General features: G+C 36.0%; 2 protein-coding genes and 2 long non-coding RNA genes across 5 annotated transcripts; 3 read left to right on the forward strand and 1 right to left on the reverse strand.

Moving 5' to 3' along the window:
* The first annotated feature begins 585 nt into the window (after positions 1-585).
* LOC103151935 (OX-2 membrane glycoprotein-like) lies at positions 586-3,815 on the forward strand. Of its 2 annotated transcripts, none has more exons than XM_007572217.2 (6): positions 586-738; positions 1,564-1,653; positions 1,759-2,010; positions 2,114-2,428; positions 3,088-3,175; positions 3,270-3,815. In XM_007572217.2, exons 1-6 carry the CDS (start codon positions 699-701, stop codon positions 3,307-3,309), a joined length of 825 nt encoding a protein of 274 aa, XP_007572279.1. In that variant the 5' UTR covers positions 586-698; the 3' UTR covers positions 3,310-3,815. The 2 variants fall into 2 exon arrangements, with proteins under 2 accessions (XP_007572279.1, XP_007572280.1); XM_007572218.2 differs by having other exon boundaries at positions 3,273-3,815.
* Positions 3,816-9,437: 5,622 nt separating this feature from the next.
* LOC103151975 (ribonuclease CL2-like) lies at positions 9,438-11,918 on the forward strand. Its single transcript, XM_016660749.1, has 2 exons — positions 9,438-11,027; positions 11,272-11,918. Exon 2 carries the CDS (start codon positions 11,276-11,278, stop codon positions 11,735-11,737), a length of 462 nt encoding a protein of 153 aa, XP_016516235.1. The 5' UTR covers positions 9,438-11,027; positions 11,272-11,275; the 3' UTR covers positions 11,738-11,918.
* LOC107832922 (uncharacterized) lies at positions 11,449-13,293 on the reverse strand. The gene is made up of 4 exons (XR_001658649.1): positions 13,213-13,293; positions 12,992-13,105; positions 11,709-11,739; positions 11,449-11,538 (listed from the first exon to the last, which is right to left on the reverse strand). It is a non-coding gene; the product is annotated as an uncharacterized LOC107832922 (long non-coding RNA).
* Positions 13,039-13,849, forward strand: LOC103151936 (uncharacterized). Its single transcript, XR_477689.2, has 2 exons — positions 13,039-13,128; positions 13,236-13,849. It is a non-coding gene; the product is annotated as an uncharacterized LOC103151936 (long non-coding RNA).
* Positions 13,850-14,360: the final 511 nt, after the last annotated feature.

Genomic DNA, 14,360 nt, shown 5'->3' on the forward strand with positions numbered 1-14,360 from the left:
TCACACCTAACCAAAATGAAAATATGATTGTGATCATGTGCGCACAACAGAAAATAAACCTTGAGTAAGCCAACAACTTTAGGGAACTTCTACTATTGGTATTAATGTTCTTTCCCTTCTTGACTACTGGCAGCAAGGTCAAGTAAATATTGCTAGCAGAAGTGCTGACACCGTTTACTGGATGCTGAGTAAAAAAAAAAAGAAGCTGCAAAACGCACATAGTTTTGACTAGTTTCAATCTTATTAGCAGAAATATAAAAATAAACCTCACAGAGCGTATCTAAACCTCATAGACCGAAAATTAAGTTTGTCTGATTAAAAAATGTTAAAGCTTCAAGTCCTGTTTCAGTTCTTCAGATTTGATTCTTAACGTTTTAACTTTCCTCAGAAATTATTTGCAGTATTTATTTATATTTACTGCAATATTTTATTGCAGTAAATATTTGCAGCAAATATTTACTGCAATAAAATATTTGCAGTATTTATTTATGAAATAAATAAATACTGCAATACAATTAATTTGTGAATAAAATATATTCACAAATTAATTGAGGCAGAGAGAAGCACCATCTATCCTCCCCCACAACTAACCTTCATGAGTCAGTGAGGAGAAATCCCACGCTCTGCCTGACTCCTTTAAAAGGCAGCACAACCCAAACAGAAAGTATTTCCTGACTGTACTGCAGCAGCGACACAGGATGCTACTGGTCCTCTCTGTCCTCTGTTTGGCTTTCAAAGGTAAGACAACTTTTTGATCTCAGTACAGTTCTGTTTATTTTTACTTCACCTGTACTGACTGTATGTTTAGTTATGGAGTACATTATTATTATTATTATATGGTATAATAATATTATTTTACTGTGTATAGTAAAGTTTCTTCTTTCTGAAAGGGCTTGTAAGAATTTGGTAAACATAAAAAGTTTCTATACTAATATTAAAATGTTATTTTATTATTTTTATTAATGTGAAATTTTATCTTAAGTTAAATTTGTGATTAGTTACGCTAAAAAAAGATCCAGTTAATGTAAATAATGAAAATGTATATTTTATTATACATAATAAAACATGTTTATTATATTTTATAATAACCTTTATAATATATATGAAGTTTATTATAAAATATATATTAAAAATAATAAAATATATTATATAATATATAATAAAATATAAATTTTTATTTATGCATTTGCCATCATTTATGGATTTGTGTATTTTTATGATTTATTTTAATTCATTTTTCATTATTATTAATTTATTTATTTATTTATTTATTTATTTATTTATTTATTTATATCAGGGTTTGGGCTATTTTCCTAAATTATTAGCATGAAATGTATTTGTTTCATTTGTGGTTTACTTACAATACATGATCCAGTTGTATGTTGCATTTTTCTTTATATTCATGTAATTTATGGATTCACGCATTTCTACTTCATTTATTTCAATTAGGATTTATGCAATAATAAATTTTGTTATTATTCTGTCACACCTTGTTGAACTGTTTTCATGTTGGTGAGGTCTCTCGCTACGCTCTGTTTGCTGACCCTGTGTTTCTGTTTCCAGCCCACGCCTCTCAAATCAGCCTCCATGGGACGACCACAGTCGCGTACGGTGGGGAGGCAAACTTCAACTGCATGCTAGCAAACCCAACAGGTCAGTCCCACATCTGGAGCGTTTCCTGACAGCTGGCTATAAATAAACAGCCACGACTCTTTCAAAGGTTACTTGTGACGTACTGAATGTTTGTTTTCCCCACAGGCGTTCTGCAGGTCACCTGGCAGCGGGGTCTGAGACCTGAGTCATTGGAAAACATGGCAACATACAACAAACCTGTCGGGGAGCAAATAAATGAGCCTTTTAAAGGGAAGGTGATCTTGAGCAACTCATCTCTCAGCTCCTCGTCCATCACACTGAAGAATGTGACTTGGGCAGATGAAAATTGTTACGTCTGTTCCTTCAACGTGTATCCTGATGGGTCCAAAAGGAAGCAGATCTGCCTCAAGGTGGAAGGTGAGCTGGTGCATTTTTTTTTATTATTTTTTTAACGGTAGTCTCCATTTCAAAATGTCAGAAACCATTAAGCAGGAGTAACAATTTCCAATTTTCCTTGAAGGAATATCAGAGATGCACAAAAAGAACTCCTCCGCAAGCAGTTCTGACCATAACATCAGAAAGGAAGAGCTCAGTTGCTCAGCCACAGGGAAACCCGCTCCCGAGATTTCCTGGAACACCTCCAAACTCAAATACACAGACGCCCCACCGACTACAGTCATCAACAGTGATGGGTCAATCACCACCAGCAGCAACATCACAGTGCAGGTGCCTACAGACTGGACGGGACATGTGTACTGTGTAGTGAACCAAGGACTGCTGGGACAGCGGCAGGAGGAATTCAGTTTTTCTTCACAAGAAAAGGAGAAGGAAGAAGGTACGCATGCTGGACTTAAAAGTTTGACAAGCTATCATGTGGAGAATTGTGTAAACATGCTGTGCTGATCTGCTATCTGAGAGGGAACCAATCAGGAAGTGCCACTGCTGTGGAAGTTCAAATTCCAGATAATCAAATAAATACCTGGCTCTGGTTCTAGGAAGTCCCACACAGGTGTAAGAAATTCCCTAAGAGTTCTCACTGCCTGGTAGTGATGTCAAACATTTACACACCTGATTGTTGTCATAATGACCACTCAATCAGGAAGTCAGGAAATCCCAGAAATTCACTTCAAGGTTAGCTTCATTTCCTGGTGCACAAAATGTCACCTATCTTAGTCCTGGAAGTCAAACAACAGAATCAAAGCAAACTGAGTCATGGTTCCCTTTTAATCAGCTGAGGTGTGACTCACAAGTCCCATCAGGCTTTAGTTTCACTTTTAGCCCAGTTTCATCTTCACGGAAACCCCACGTCACGCTACACTGTGCGGTGTGGGGGAGAGAGGAGGGTCTCAGGAGGTTTACTGTACTGACCCCAGAGGGTCATTCTCAGAATGTAACAGTAAAAGTAAGACAGGCAGGGATTCCCAGCTTCCTCTTTTTGGGAAATATGAGCTTGCTCATTTCTGCGCAGTCTAACCAAGTGTTGTTTCTCTTCAGGGAATGTGTCACAGAACGCTCTCATCATCGCAGTCGTAGCGATCATCATCTGCGTCACTGTCGTAGCAGCTGTACTCGTCCACAAGAGGTGAGAGATTTCACTTTCCATAAGCAGAAACTGTGCGATAACAGTTCAACATGTATCATTTTCTCCCTAATCTTTCTGTTTTTTTTCTTTCCAGCAGATTAAAGAGGGGATGCAACGATTTCACTGCCGTTTGATCCGCCTTTTCAGCAGCGCAGCATTCAAGCATTACAATAACCTCGGAGTCTGTTGCACTGATGATGTTCATAAGCTAAAGCCAGACGCGCCTCTCCCAGATCCAATGAACAACAGTCCGCTGAATCACATTTCTCTCCAACTGCAGCACTTTTTGCACTTTAACTCGGAGCTTATCTACGGACTTTGTTGAATGTAAAAACCACAGCACAACCACAGCCGCATGCTCTAAAGGAAGTGTCGTGCAATAGAAAGTTTACGTCAGCAAAATAACTTCTTAACTGAGCTTAAGGCGCCATCTAGTGTCCCGTTGTGTGAACGTGTTATTCCTTCATAAGCCATCCTGAGAAATTAAATGTGATTTTATTAGTGTAAACATATTGGACGTCTTACCTCAGTTAAAAATATATATATTTAGAGATGTTTTTTTGTTATAAAAGCTGACATATAGTGATGTGTTCAGTTGCAGACATTTTGGCCTTGTGTTTCTAAATGTTATTTATTGCTTGCACAAAAAAAATGCAAAATTAACACACCTTTCAAGGAATGTGAAATTTGACTTAAATTTATTTATTTTCAAATCTATTTATTGTTTTGTTGAGTAAATGTTTTTTTTTTGTTTTTTTTTAGGTTTTTGAACCAATCCAGTTTGGGATTAAAAGTGTTTATTTCTTTTTATCAAAGCAAAAAGTGTTGTCTGTTTCATTTTTAGAGCTCACTGTTGTTACAAACGTGTAATTTGTTCGTAAAAGTCCATTTATATTATGGAATATAAACTCTGATAAGGTGATGAGTTAAAAGTAAATATTCATAAAAGCATGATGTTTTTTTTCCGTTTCTTCACATTTGATTTCTTTTCCCTCAAAACAGGAAAGACAGGAGAGCATATTATTTTTAGGAAAACACAGATGATCCTGGGGTCTCTTTTAATCGTTAAAGGTTGTCTACATGCCACCCAGATGCTTGGGAGGGTATTAACCCTACTGTAACAAACATAAACATGTACAGTTTGCTAAACTCTACTTGGACTTTCTGTTTTTTTGATCAGATTAGACTAAGCTGCATCTCAACAGTTGCTGATGATGTGTTTACTTAGTATGCAGGAGGGGTCCATCTGTTCCTGAGGTTCATTAAGCCCCGGGGAAATTAGAATCACCTGATTAAACCAGCCAATCCAGGTGTGGTGGTGCAGGTAGTCACACCTTTAAATTAAGAGTCTGGTTAAATCTGTCACTCAATGAGCAGTAAAATTACCCTGAAAAAGTCATTAGTCTGTCACTTGTTACGTGAAGATCAAAACAGCTCAGCATATGTTGCTCAGATTGTGTGGTCTACAGGTTATAGCACTAGACTTCAACTACAAAGGACAAGAGTTCAAATCTTGGAAAGTATGTATATTTTATCAGCCTCTTTCAAAGTCACCATCGAAAGCAGAAAAGATAAATATGCCACGAGAAACTTATGAAGTGTGGAAGGGCATGTGGTCCACAAGTTATGGCAACAGACATCAGGTACAAGAGGGATGAGTTCAAATCTTGATCTTTGTCTGAAAATAAAGTGGATATTCATGCTTAATTTGGTATTTGATGGGATTTTTAGATTAAAACACACAAAGTTAACCATAATGTCAAAATTAAGGCTAAATGTTCAGAAAAACATGATTTCTGCTCGAATTAGGTTTTTTATAATCAATTTAGTGTTGCTCCAAGAATGCACCGATTTCAAAGTTTTTTGCTGATATGGCCGATTTTTCAATTTCTTTGTTTTTTTTATGCAAAAATCCAAGAAAATAAAAATTGGCAGTATCAGCAAAAACCTTTGAAATCGGTGCATTTTTATTCTAGGAATGCACCGATTTCAAAGTTTTTTGCTGATACTGCCAATATTTCTGTTTTCTTGTTTTTGGAATATCGGCAGTATCAGCAAAAAACTTTGAAATCGGTGCATTCCTGGTGTAAAAAATAAATTGATAGAAAAAACATATTTAAGCAGAAATCATCTTTCTGTGAACATATAGCCTTAATTTTAACTGATTATTATAAACTTTGTGTGTACAAATCAGAAATAACAATTATTTGCAGACCAAGGTCAGGATTTGAACCCATGTCTTTTGTACCTGAAGTCTGATGTCATAACCTGTGGACCACACAACCTTCCACACTATAGAATTTTCTTGTGGCGCATTTATCTTTTCAGGTGTCAATATTGACTGCCATGCTGACAAGACGTATACACAGTGGCGCAACTACACGTTATTCAGGTGGATCCGAAAACATAAATCGGCGCGCCGCCCCCTCCAGTCGGGGTTTTGACGCCCCCTCTGGTGCTGCGCCCCTATGCACTGCATACCCACTTTTTGCGCCACTGGGTATACACCATGCTTTCCTACCAAGATTTGGACCTATGTCCTTTGTACTTAATGTCTGACGCCATAACCTGTGGACCTCCATGCTTTAAATCCTTCCATGCTTTAAATGTTTCTCGTGGCGCATTTATCTTTTCTGCTGTTAATAGTGATTTTGAAAGGATGACAAAATAGACATTCTTTCCAGGATTTGAACCCTTATGAACCATAATATATGAAACATTGAGCAACTTATCTGATGTGCAAAGATGCTTTTTGTGATGACATTCATCAAAATGCGATGTTACTGGTTTTCTCAATTGTTTACTGGGTGGTGTTTTTATGATTGTGTTGTAAAGCACTATGAATTGTCTTGATGCTAAATGTCCTGTACAAATAATCTTGATTGATATGTAAAACTCTGAAGAGCCTGTTTGCTTGCAGAGCATCTAATTTAACCAGTCAGTCCAGGTGTGGTGGTGCAGTAACTAATTTTAACCTATTTGAGATATACGTCATCCTCTCTGTTAGACAATTGTTACTCAAGCAGGAAAAGGAGCAAAAAAAAAAAAACACTTTATCTTTTATGTACACTTTTACATTTTGTTATTCACCTGAGAAGTTTTTCCTCTTATTTTTTCTCATGTCTCACATGTTAAAGACAGTTCAAATTTCTAAGATAATTGAAAGAAAAAATTTTTTCCACCGAATATGTTCTCTCTGTGGATGGAGCAGGAAAGTCTGTCAGTAGCTCGTGTTTTGACCTACTTCTATTTTTCTACAAATGTAAAAAACACAAAATAAAAGTATATATAAAATTGTCACAAAACTGTAGGAAATTGAGCCTTTCCATGTTGAAAAGAGGAAGTCTCATTGAAAGGGATTTAACTCCAGAAAATGAAAAAAGGTTTAATCAAATTGCAATAAATTATGAAAGAATTTAAAAGTAAAAAAAGAAACTTACTTACCAGCCTGTCCTAATTAGATTTCTAAATTGCATCAAATTGCATCAACTTAAAATCCAGAGTCATAACGTTTTAAAAGCCATTGTCTTGAATGTAAGATAAAATAAAAATTGACAAATAAATTTTAAAAATGGCAGACACACAACATTTTTGTAATAGTATTTTATTTCCATTTCTGTGCGAAGAAATATCTTCAAACACAGGAGACCAGGAGATTACTGTCCCAGGAAAAACTGTAAACAGGCTCATGTGTGAGCAGTCTAAATAATTTAATTTTTCAAATGCCAGTTTGGTCACTTTATATTAATATGGAGGGAAAAAAATATATCACAAACATCAAGTTGTTTTCCATGTAAAAATTATGGCCGTGGATTTTTCAAAAATCAAATTTGGATATGTGAGTGATTATCAGAAATATTGGTTTTTATGCAGTATTGGTTTATGTATTGCTGTATTTTGTACAGCCTCTCTGGTGAAACACCAATTATCAGATACAAGAACTTTGAGGAAGTGCCGAATGACTCATTATTTTTGCTTCAGCTTAAGTTGTGCAAAAAGGAAAAACAAGGTCGCAAGTCCACACTTGGACAATAACAGAAAGGTGGTATCTTTTTGTTATTGAATATAAAATCCTCAACGATCACTTAAATAACTCAAAATTAACATAACAATTTACTGGAAATTAACCAATAAAAATCAGACATTGCTTTTGAAATGTGGTTCAACAGATTAGAACCCTAGGAGTCTGCTTCTACGCCCTCCAAAAGAGAGAGAGAAAAACAGACAAAGATAGTACAGTGACAAAAAAATACTGTGAACATTAATGCTGAAAATAATGAATAAATCAAGAAAAAACGCAGAGTGACCGATGCAGAATTTCATTACATGTCATACAAACTGTGCACCATGTTGATGTTGTCGACGTGAAGCAATTTTTATTTATTTTTTTTCATGTCAGGTATTTTGTGGAAAACGAGTCACGCAACATTGGGTTCAGATGGTTTCCCAGCGGTCACCTTCGCAACCTTCCCTGACAACGCAGAGTCTAGTTCCTCTCTGTGTTTGTGTGTCACAGTTGGGTGAGTTTTTTCTTTCCTTCAATTTTTTCCTGGTTTTCTTTAAAGCAGTACAACTTTAAATCCCACACAAATAAACTATAAAAAGTCAAGTTAGAATCTCATCTTGTAGTGTGTGATTTTGGCGAGATTTGATCCATCAAGAAAACTTACAAAACAAAAAAATGTTCTCCTTGAACTCCAACTGAGCAAACTGATCTTATCGCATTGGTACTACGTGAGTGACATGGCGTTCACTACCATTTCATGTCAACATTTTACTTTTTTTCTGGTCCATGTTACATCACAAACTTCCCATCCTTAAGCTGTATAAAAACGGTTCGAGTGAAATCAGGTTTCAGGTTCGCCGAAGACATCACCGAGAACTTAATCAACGTTCTGCTTCAATAACAAGACCTTTCAAACCCAACCACACATCTAAGCAGGTGAGTAAAAATGAAAATAAAAAATTAAGGGATGGTTCAAAATGTTGTGAAGGATCTGGGTCTGTTCTAAAGTGGATTTCATCATACAGATCATTTGGAAAGTTTTAGTATTTTTTGTCTGAATCTGTATGGGAGCAAAAATCTAGGTGTTATTTTTGATTAAGTTGTTTCAAAACCTGTCATAATGCTTTTTTTTTTCATTTAAAATAGCACAAAGTGGAATGTTCTTGTTAATAATCGTGTTGAATTCAACACTTCTAATTAAAACACTGAATATTTTTCTTGTATGTGTTGCAGATCATCTAAAAGAAAACTGAAAATCTGCATCATCCAGGAAAATCCTGATCTTGGTATCTGTAAGCTATTTTAAATTTACATTTGAGAATATAGAAGTGTAAAGTCACATTCAATTAATTAGAATGAGTCTAAAATGTTAGTCTCAATCAATGAGGAAAAATTACTTTCAGCATGTTCATATCACACGTTTGGAATCATTTCAAAATATCTTCCTAAGTATTTTCATAAACAGCTGATTTATATTTGTGTGATTGTATCTCTTGAGTTGCTCTAATTTCTATGTAAGAAGATTTTTGGATTGTTTTTCCCTCAACAGGAAACCATGAAGATCCAGGTTGTTGCCGTCCTGATCCTCGCTCTCTCTGCAGCCGAGATCTCCGAGGCTCTGAACTTCTTCCAGAAGCACGTCGTCAAAAGCATGAATCCCCGAAGTTGCGACAGCAAAATGAAAAGAATAAATGCAGCTGAAAGATGGTGCAAGCCGATCAATACCAACTTCTTGGACCCAGAAGGAGTCCTAAACGGAATCTGTAACTTTGGTAACAACCATCAAACACAGGCTATAGATCTCCAAATTATTGATTGTCAAAGTTTGAGGAAATCAAACGGATACCGTCTTTGCACATACATAGCTGTCAAAGGTAGAGCAACTAGTGTTACAGTCTTGTGTGATCAAAACCGTGTGCCTTATCACCTGGATAATGTTGTGATAAAAATAAATAATGGCTAATTTTCCATTTTGTTCTGCATCTATGTTCTGTACAAGCAGCAACGACAGATATCTGGAACAACTTAGAACCTTCTCCTTCTGAATTACTATTTGAAATAAAGCATTTTCTGCATCTTGGAAATAATATTGACAAACAATAAAGTAAATTGGAAAAGAAATGTAACTACCAGACTGGTCTTTGATGTTCACTTTTTCACTATTTTTATTTTTTGAAAACAAAACAACAACAAAAAAAGAAAACTTTGCAGCACGAATAGCTTTTCAGGTGGTGGTGGTGGGTTTTCCCCCCCACATCTCTGTACAAACAGCAGAGGGCGCTGCTGTCCAACCTGTGGCGCCATCTTTAACTGAGCTTTATAATAATAACATCGCTACATTTCATTTTGGCTTGAGCAAAATCACTCGCGCTTTCTTTAAATGCACATTTATCTGCGTCACACTTAAATTAATTTAACCAACATGACATTCAGATCTAACCACAATGAGATCAGATAGCATGCATGCTAAGGCCACGTCAAGCTTAAACATAAGCTTCTTCTGTTCTCTAAAACCAACGCCAACAGGTTTTTAGTGGCTTTAAAGACACACGAAAAAAGAAAAAGTTGATGAGATTTATTTCAGGTCAATATTTCAGTTTTTGTTGCTTTGCCTTTGGAGAGAAGATCAAATGCTCACATGCTTTTTGAATATATATATTTTTTACAGCTTTTAAACAATTTATCCCTTCAGAGGATTCTAGTTGATTTAATACAACACAATGTGGCCCAGTTTTCAGGTAGTGGGCTATAAATTTACTAGAAGAGACCTGAACATTCAGTTCTCGTAAACACAGGTGGTTTTGTGGTCACAATGGTCGGACTGATAGTTATTGGTAACTACAACAAACCTCTGTAGTTACAGGTGTTGCTGGAGAAAAGTTCAAAGTGACATTTTCTTGATCGGTCCATTTTATCATCTAATGAGAAATTCTGAGCAAGGGAAATGTTAAATATCTTCAGGTAGTTATAAACTGTTTTCAGTTGATAACTAATGAACTAACAGCTCTACTGTAGTTGTTTCTCTGTTTTGAAGGTGAAAGGTATTCCTTAAAATGCAGGAAGTAAGTCCAACGGGCAACAATAGATTTATTTCTGTCATCAAGACCATAAGTTTACAGCTACTGTTTTGCAAAAATAGTGTTTCACTATTAAAAATAATAACCAACAGCTTTGTTTAAGATTTCACTCCAGGTAATGGCAACATTCAATGTCTTTGCACAATCTATGCATGTGTGACTGCTGCTGCAGGTGTGGTTTTGTGGTCATTTCAGTGAAAATCCTTCGTCCACACTGTTCGTGATAAAACTCACCACTACATATCAGTTGAAATTCGTTTTTAGTATTTATATTATATGCAACTTCAGTCATTTTTTCCTACAAGCTTAATTTCTTTTAAATCTCATCTGATTTCCTTTTCAGGATACGTGAGAAGAGACTCTCAGCAGCTCGTTTGTGGTCGGCCATGTTTGTTTTTCCCACTCATCACCTTCTCAGAACACAACTCACTGATTTGATTCAGTAGCAGCGGTGGTCCTGCGTCTTGCCGGTTATGAGCCAATTGTGTGTTCTTATGCACATTAATGCATTATAAATATTCAACATGGCGGGATAAAATAGCCAATCAGCTTGCCTTAAACTAATTGTGTATCGTTACGTGTACATTTAGCAACATAAGAGTTACACCTTTAAACAGAAACATGCTAAGAAACTCCTCCTCAAAAGGAGACGCACTTTGGAGCATTAGTTTGTTTTCACACTCACTTCGACAACTAAAAAGGAAGAAGACTTCATTCTCTTTTTACCTCCTGTTCGTCTGGAAAAGCTGCTTCACTCATTTTGGACCAGGTAACATATTTATTTGTTAAAATCAATCAGAAATTATGATAAAGTCAAACGTTTTCTACATTTAGATAGTAAAACTCAGTATTTTTTCGAGCCTGAAACACAGCAGACACAAAAATGTTCTTAAAAAGAGGTGACTTCGTTCACGTTTTGAATCCCTCGTCTTTGAGCAAAACTAAATATGTGGGAGAACCTTTTCTCAAATTCGTTTTCTAATTTGTTCTCAAATTCTTATGTCTACTTTCAGAATCATGAAGGTCCTGCCATTCTGCCTGCTCGTCTGCTTGCTCCCCCTGCAGGCCACCGCCTCCGAGTTCGTAAATACAACCTGCACCCCGGAACTGGAAAACACGCGCGAGCGCTACGAGAAGTTCAAAAGGCAGCACGTGGACAAGAAGATGGCGGCGCAAAAATGCACGGCAGCGATGAAACAGAAGAAGATCTACGACGACAACAACGTCTGCAAGAAGACGAACACGTTCATTCTCGCTGATGCCAAGGAAGTCCAGTCTGTCTGTAAGGGTCAAGGCATTTATAATAACGAAAGTCATTACACAGAGAGCAAAAAGAAGTTCAGAATTGTGGTTTGTACAGTCAAGAAGCAAGCCAGGAAACCCAAATGTGAATACAAGGGAAAATGTCTGAAAAACAGAGTCATTGCTGTGAGTTGCAAAGATGGTTTACCTGTGCACTTCGCAGGAGATCACCAGTAAACCTTATGGTGAGGAAAATGCTTTAAAACAACTTATTAAAATTAAAGATACTTACTATATATACACCTTTTGATGCATTTTAGGAAACAACTATGTCTTTCATTTTTTGGCGTATAAAAAAACCCAACCTAATGTATTTTCCTCAAAGTATAAACAGAATAAAGCCATTACATTGAACCTACTGCTTAATAAAGAGCTGTGTTGTGCTTATGTTGATGATCATAAATTACATGCTAATAACAATAGTGTTTCAGAAAAAATTTTAAATATTACATGGAATCCTGGATTAAAATAAACTGTCAGTAGAAGATGGAAAAGACTTTAGTCTTCCACCTAAACTTTGTTTCCAGCAACTCAATTTGAACGTTCAGTCTTCAAATCTTAAGCTACTCATCAGTTTCATAATCATGAAACTGATTCTCATCTTTCATCCCGTTATCCATCTGAAGACCTAAAAACAAAACCCAGATAACCTGATGAATATTTCTCAGTTTCTAGCATTTTTCAAATAAATATCATTTTAATAATCCTAATTGACATAAAATGAAAATGCTGCGTGTTTTCTCATACAATATATGCAAATATCTGGTTTCAACTTAATCTGCTGACAGGCTCAGAATCCTCCTTCATTCAAAGCAGATCTGCAATCTTCAAGATAAAACAAATTGTATTTGAATTAATTTGTGAAACGGTTTCCCACCTGCACTTCTACTTCAGCTTTTCTTAAATGCAAAGAAAGCGTTCTTTAAATTCCCATTGCCACAAAGTACTGACATGGTGTGACGATTTATGAAGTTATCCATTAAGAGCAAACACTTCAAACAATTTGTTTCTTCAAATAATAAAGAAAATAGTAGAATCAACTACCTAACTGCTGTTTTTTTCTTTTGTCAGATTTACAAATTTAGAATGATGCTTTTTAATTCACCTGCTACTACAGTAAGAATCCTAACCCCACACTAAGAGCTTCTTTTTCAGATTTTTACCTGCAATTATGGAATAAATTATAACTGTACCTTCAGTGAGGATCTCCGCAATTCTGGCCTCATTTGGTGAAGAATAGCTCAAATTAAAGAGAGGATCCTCACTCCTTGTGTCCAACAATAATAAAGGATCTTTCTGTGAATTTCCCCGACCTTAAAGGTTTTGCATAACCCACATTCCCATCTTAAAATATGCTTGATTTTTGCTGATTTCTGTTCAGATATGGGCTTATCTTTATTCAAATTGGATAAACTGGTCTCACTTTCTCACCTGGATGCTATATAACAAGCCCAGATCAGTCAGAGTGCAGCTTCAGAGACTTTCCACCGTTGAAGATCTTCCTCAGTCTGTGCTTCAGACACCCAAGACTACCAACACAGTCAGCTGAAAGGGAAAAATAACATCTGGTATGTGATTTCACTGGGATTTTTTCAATTTAATCTTTGACAAATTGCATTTTTAGCTATTTTTAACAGGTAAATGTTGATCACCTTAGTTTTTCTCTCTCCACCAGTAATCATGAAGATCCAGGTTGCCGGCTTCCTGCTGATGGTGCTCTCTGCTGTCGAGCTCTCCGAAGGGCAGCATGCGATTGAGAATAACGTCATTGACAGCATGACCAAAGAGCAGTGCAACGACGTCATGAAAGAAAGATTCAATAAGAAAGGGGGCTGCAAGTATGCAGAAACCTTCATTATAGCATCTCTCCAAGATGTGAATGATCTCTGTCAAAATGTGAAGGGGATCATGCCAGGTTTTAGCAAGAAAATATTTAAAGTTGTTGACTGTACGAAAGTTAAAGATTGTGTCTATAAAGGAGATGATAGCCATACAAAAACTCAACTTAAACTTGAATGTAAAGATAATCAAGCTGTGCGCTATGTAGGTGCTAAAAGGCAAATTTAAAAAAAAGATGCATTGCTTACTTAATGTCATTAATAATAAAAAAAAGCTAATGTTTTTCCTGGTTCAATGTTAATCTGATTCTGTATACATTATCCTAAATATATTGTAAAATTTTTATCTGAACTTCCAGATAGCCTCTACTGCAGCAGCTTAACATTACCATCTTATGTTTTGACTTCTTTAATGTTGATGTTATATCCCAAATAAACCTATTGCATGATCTGAGAGACTTAAAAAATGTTTATTTCTATCTACATGTCAGTTTTTTTGAATGTTTAACAGATAAAATGTATTACTAACTTAAGTACAAATGAAATGGAGTTGATGGACAAAGAAGGAAAAAACAGATTTGGGAAAAGAAAAACTGGGAGCAGACATATCTTGCAGAACCTGTGTAGAGTTTTTGTTCTCTGATCAGATACAATTCATATTATCAAATACATGACTTGCTATTCAAATCCACTTTGTGATAATACAGCTGTGCTGGTCAGATTAGATAATTTTAGAGGAAATACAGGGTGTTGGATGAATGAGGGACTCAAAAGCAACAGAGAAGCAGACTGCAGGACTCAAGTTATTATTTCAAATGACTGAACAAAAATACTTACAGTTTAGGACAAATCAGGAAATTAAATACTCAACAAGGAATGAAGACAAAAGGCTGAAGGAGAGTTGATTACAAAAATGGAATCTGGTGTGACACTGGAAGAGCAAGGAAAGCAGTACCATCAAA

Source organism: Poecilia formosa, unplaced genomic scaffold, assembly GCF_000485575.1.
Source record: "Poecilia formosa unplaced genomic scaffold, Poecilia_formosa-5.1.2 Scaffold297, whole genome shotgun sequence".
Lineage (NCBI taxonomy): Eukaryota > Metazoa > Chordata > Actinopteri > Cyprinodontiformes > Poeciliidae > Poecilia > Poecilia formosa.

What these genes read in the sequence shown, in the direction of transcription:
- LOC103151935 (XM_007572217.2), top strand. Translation starts at nt 699, where the DNA reads ATGCTACTGGTCCTCTCTGTCCTCTGTTTGGCTTTCAAAG. An exon ending in CCTCTGTTTGGCTTTCAAAG is followed by an intron (nt 739 to 1,563) that starts GTAAGACAACTT and finishes TTCTGTTTCCAG; the next exon opens with CCCACGCCTCTCAAATCAGC. An exon ending in AGAAAAGGAGAAGGAAGAAG is followed by an intron (nt 2,429 to 3,087) that starts GTACGCATGCTG and finishes GTTTCTCTTCAG; the next exon opens with GGAATGTGTCACAGAACGCT.
- LOC103151975 (XM_016660749.1), top strand. Translation starts at nt 11,276, where the DNA reads ATGAAGGTCCTGCCATTCTGCCTGCTCGTCTGCTTGCTCCCCCTGCAG.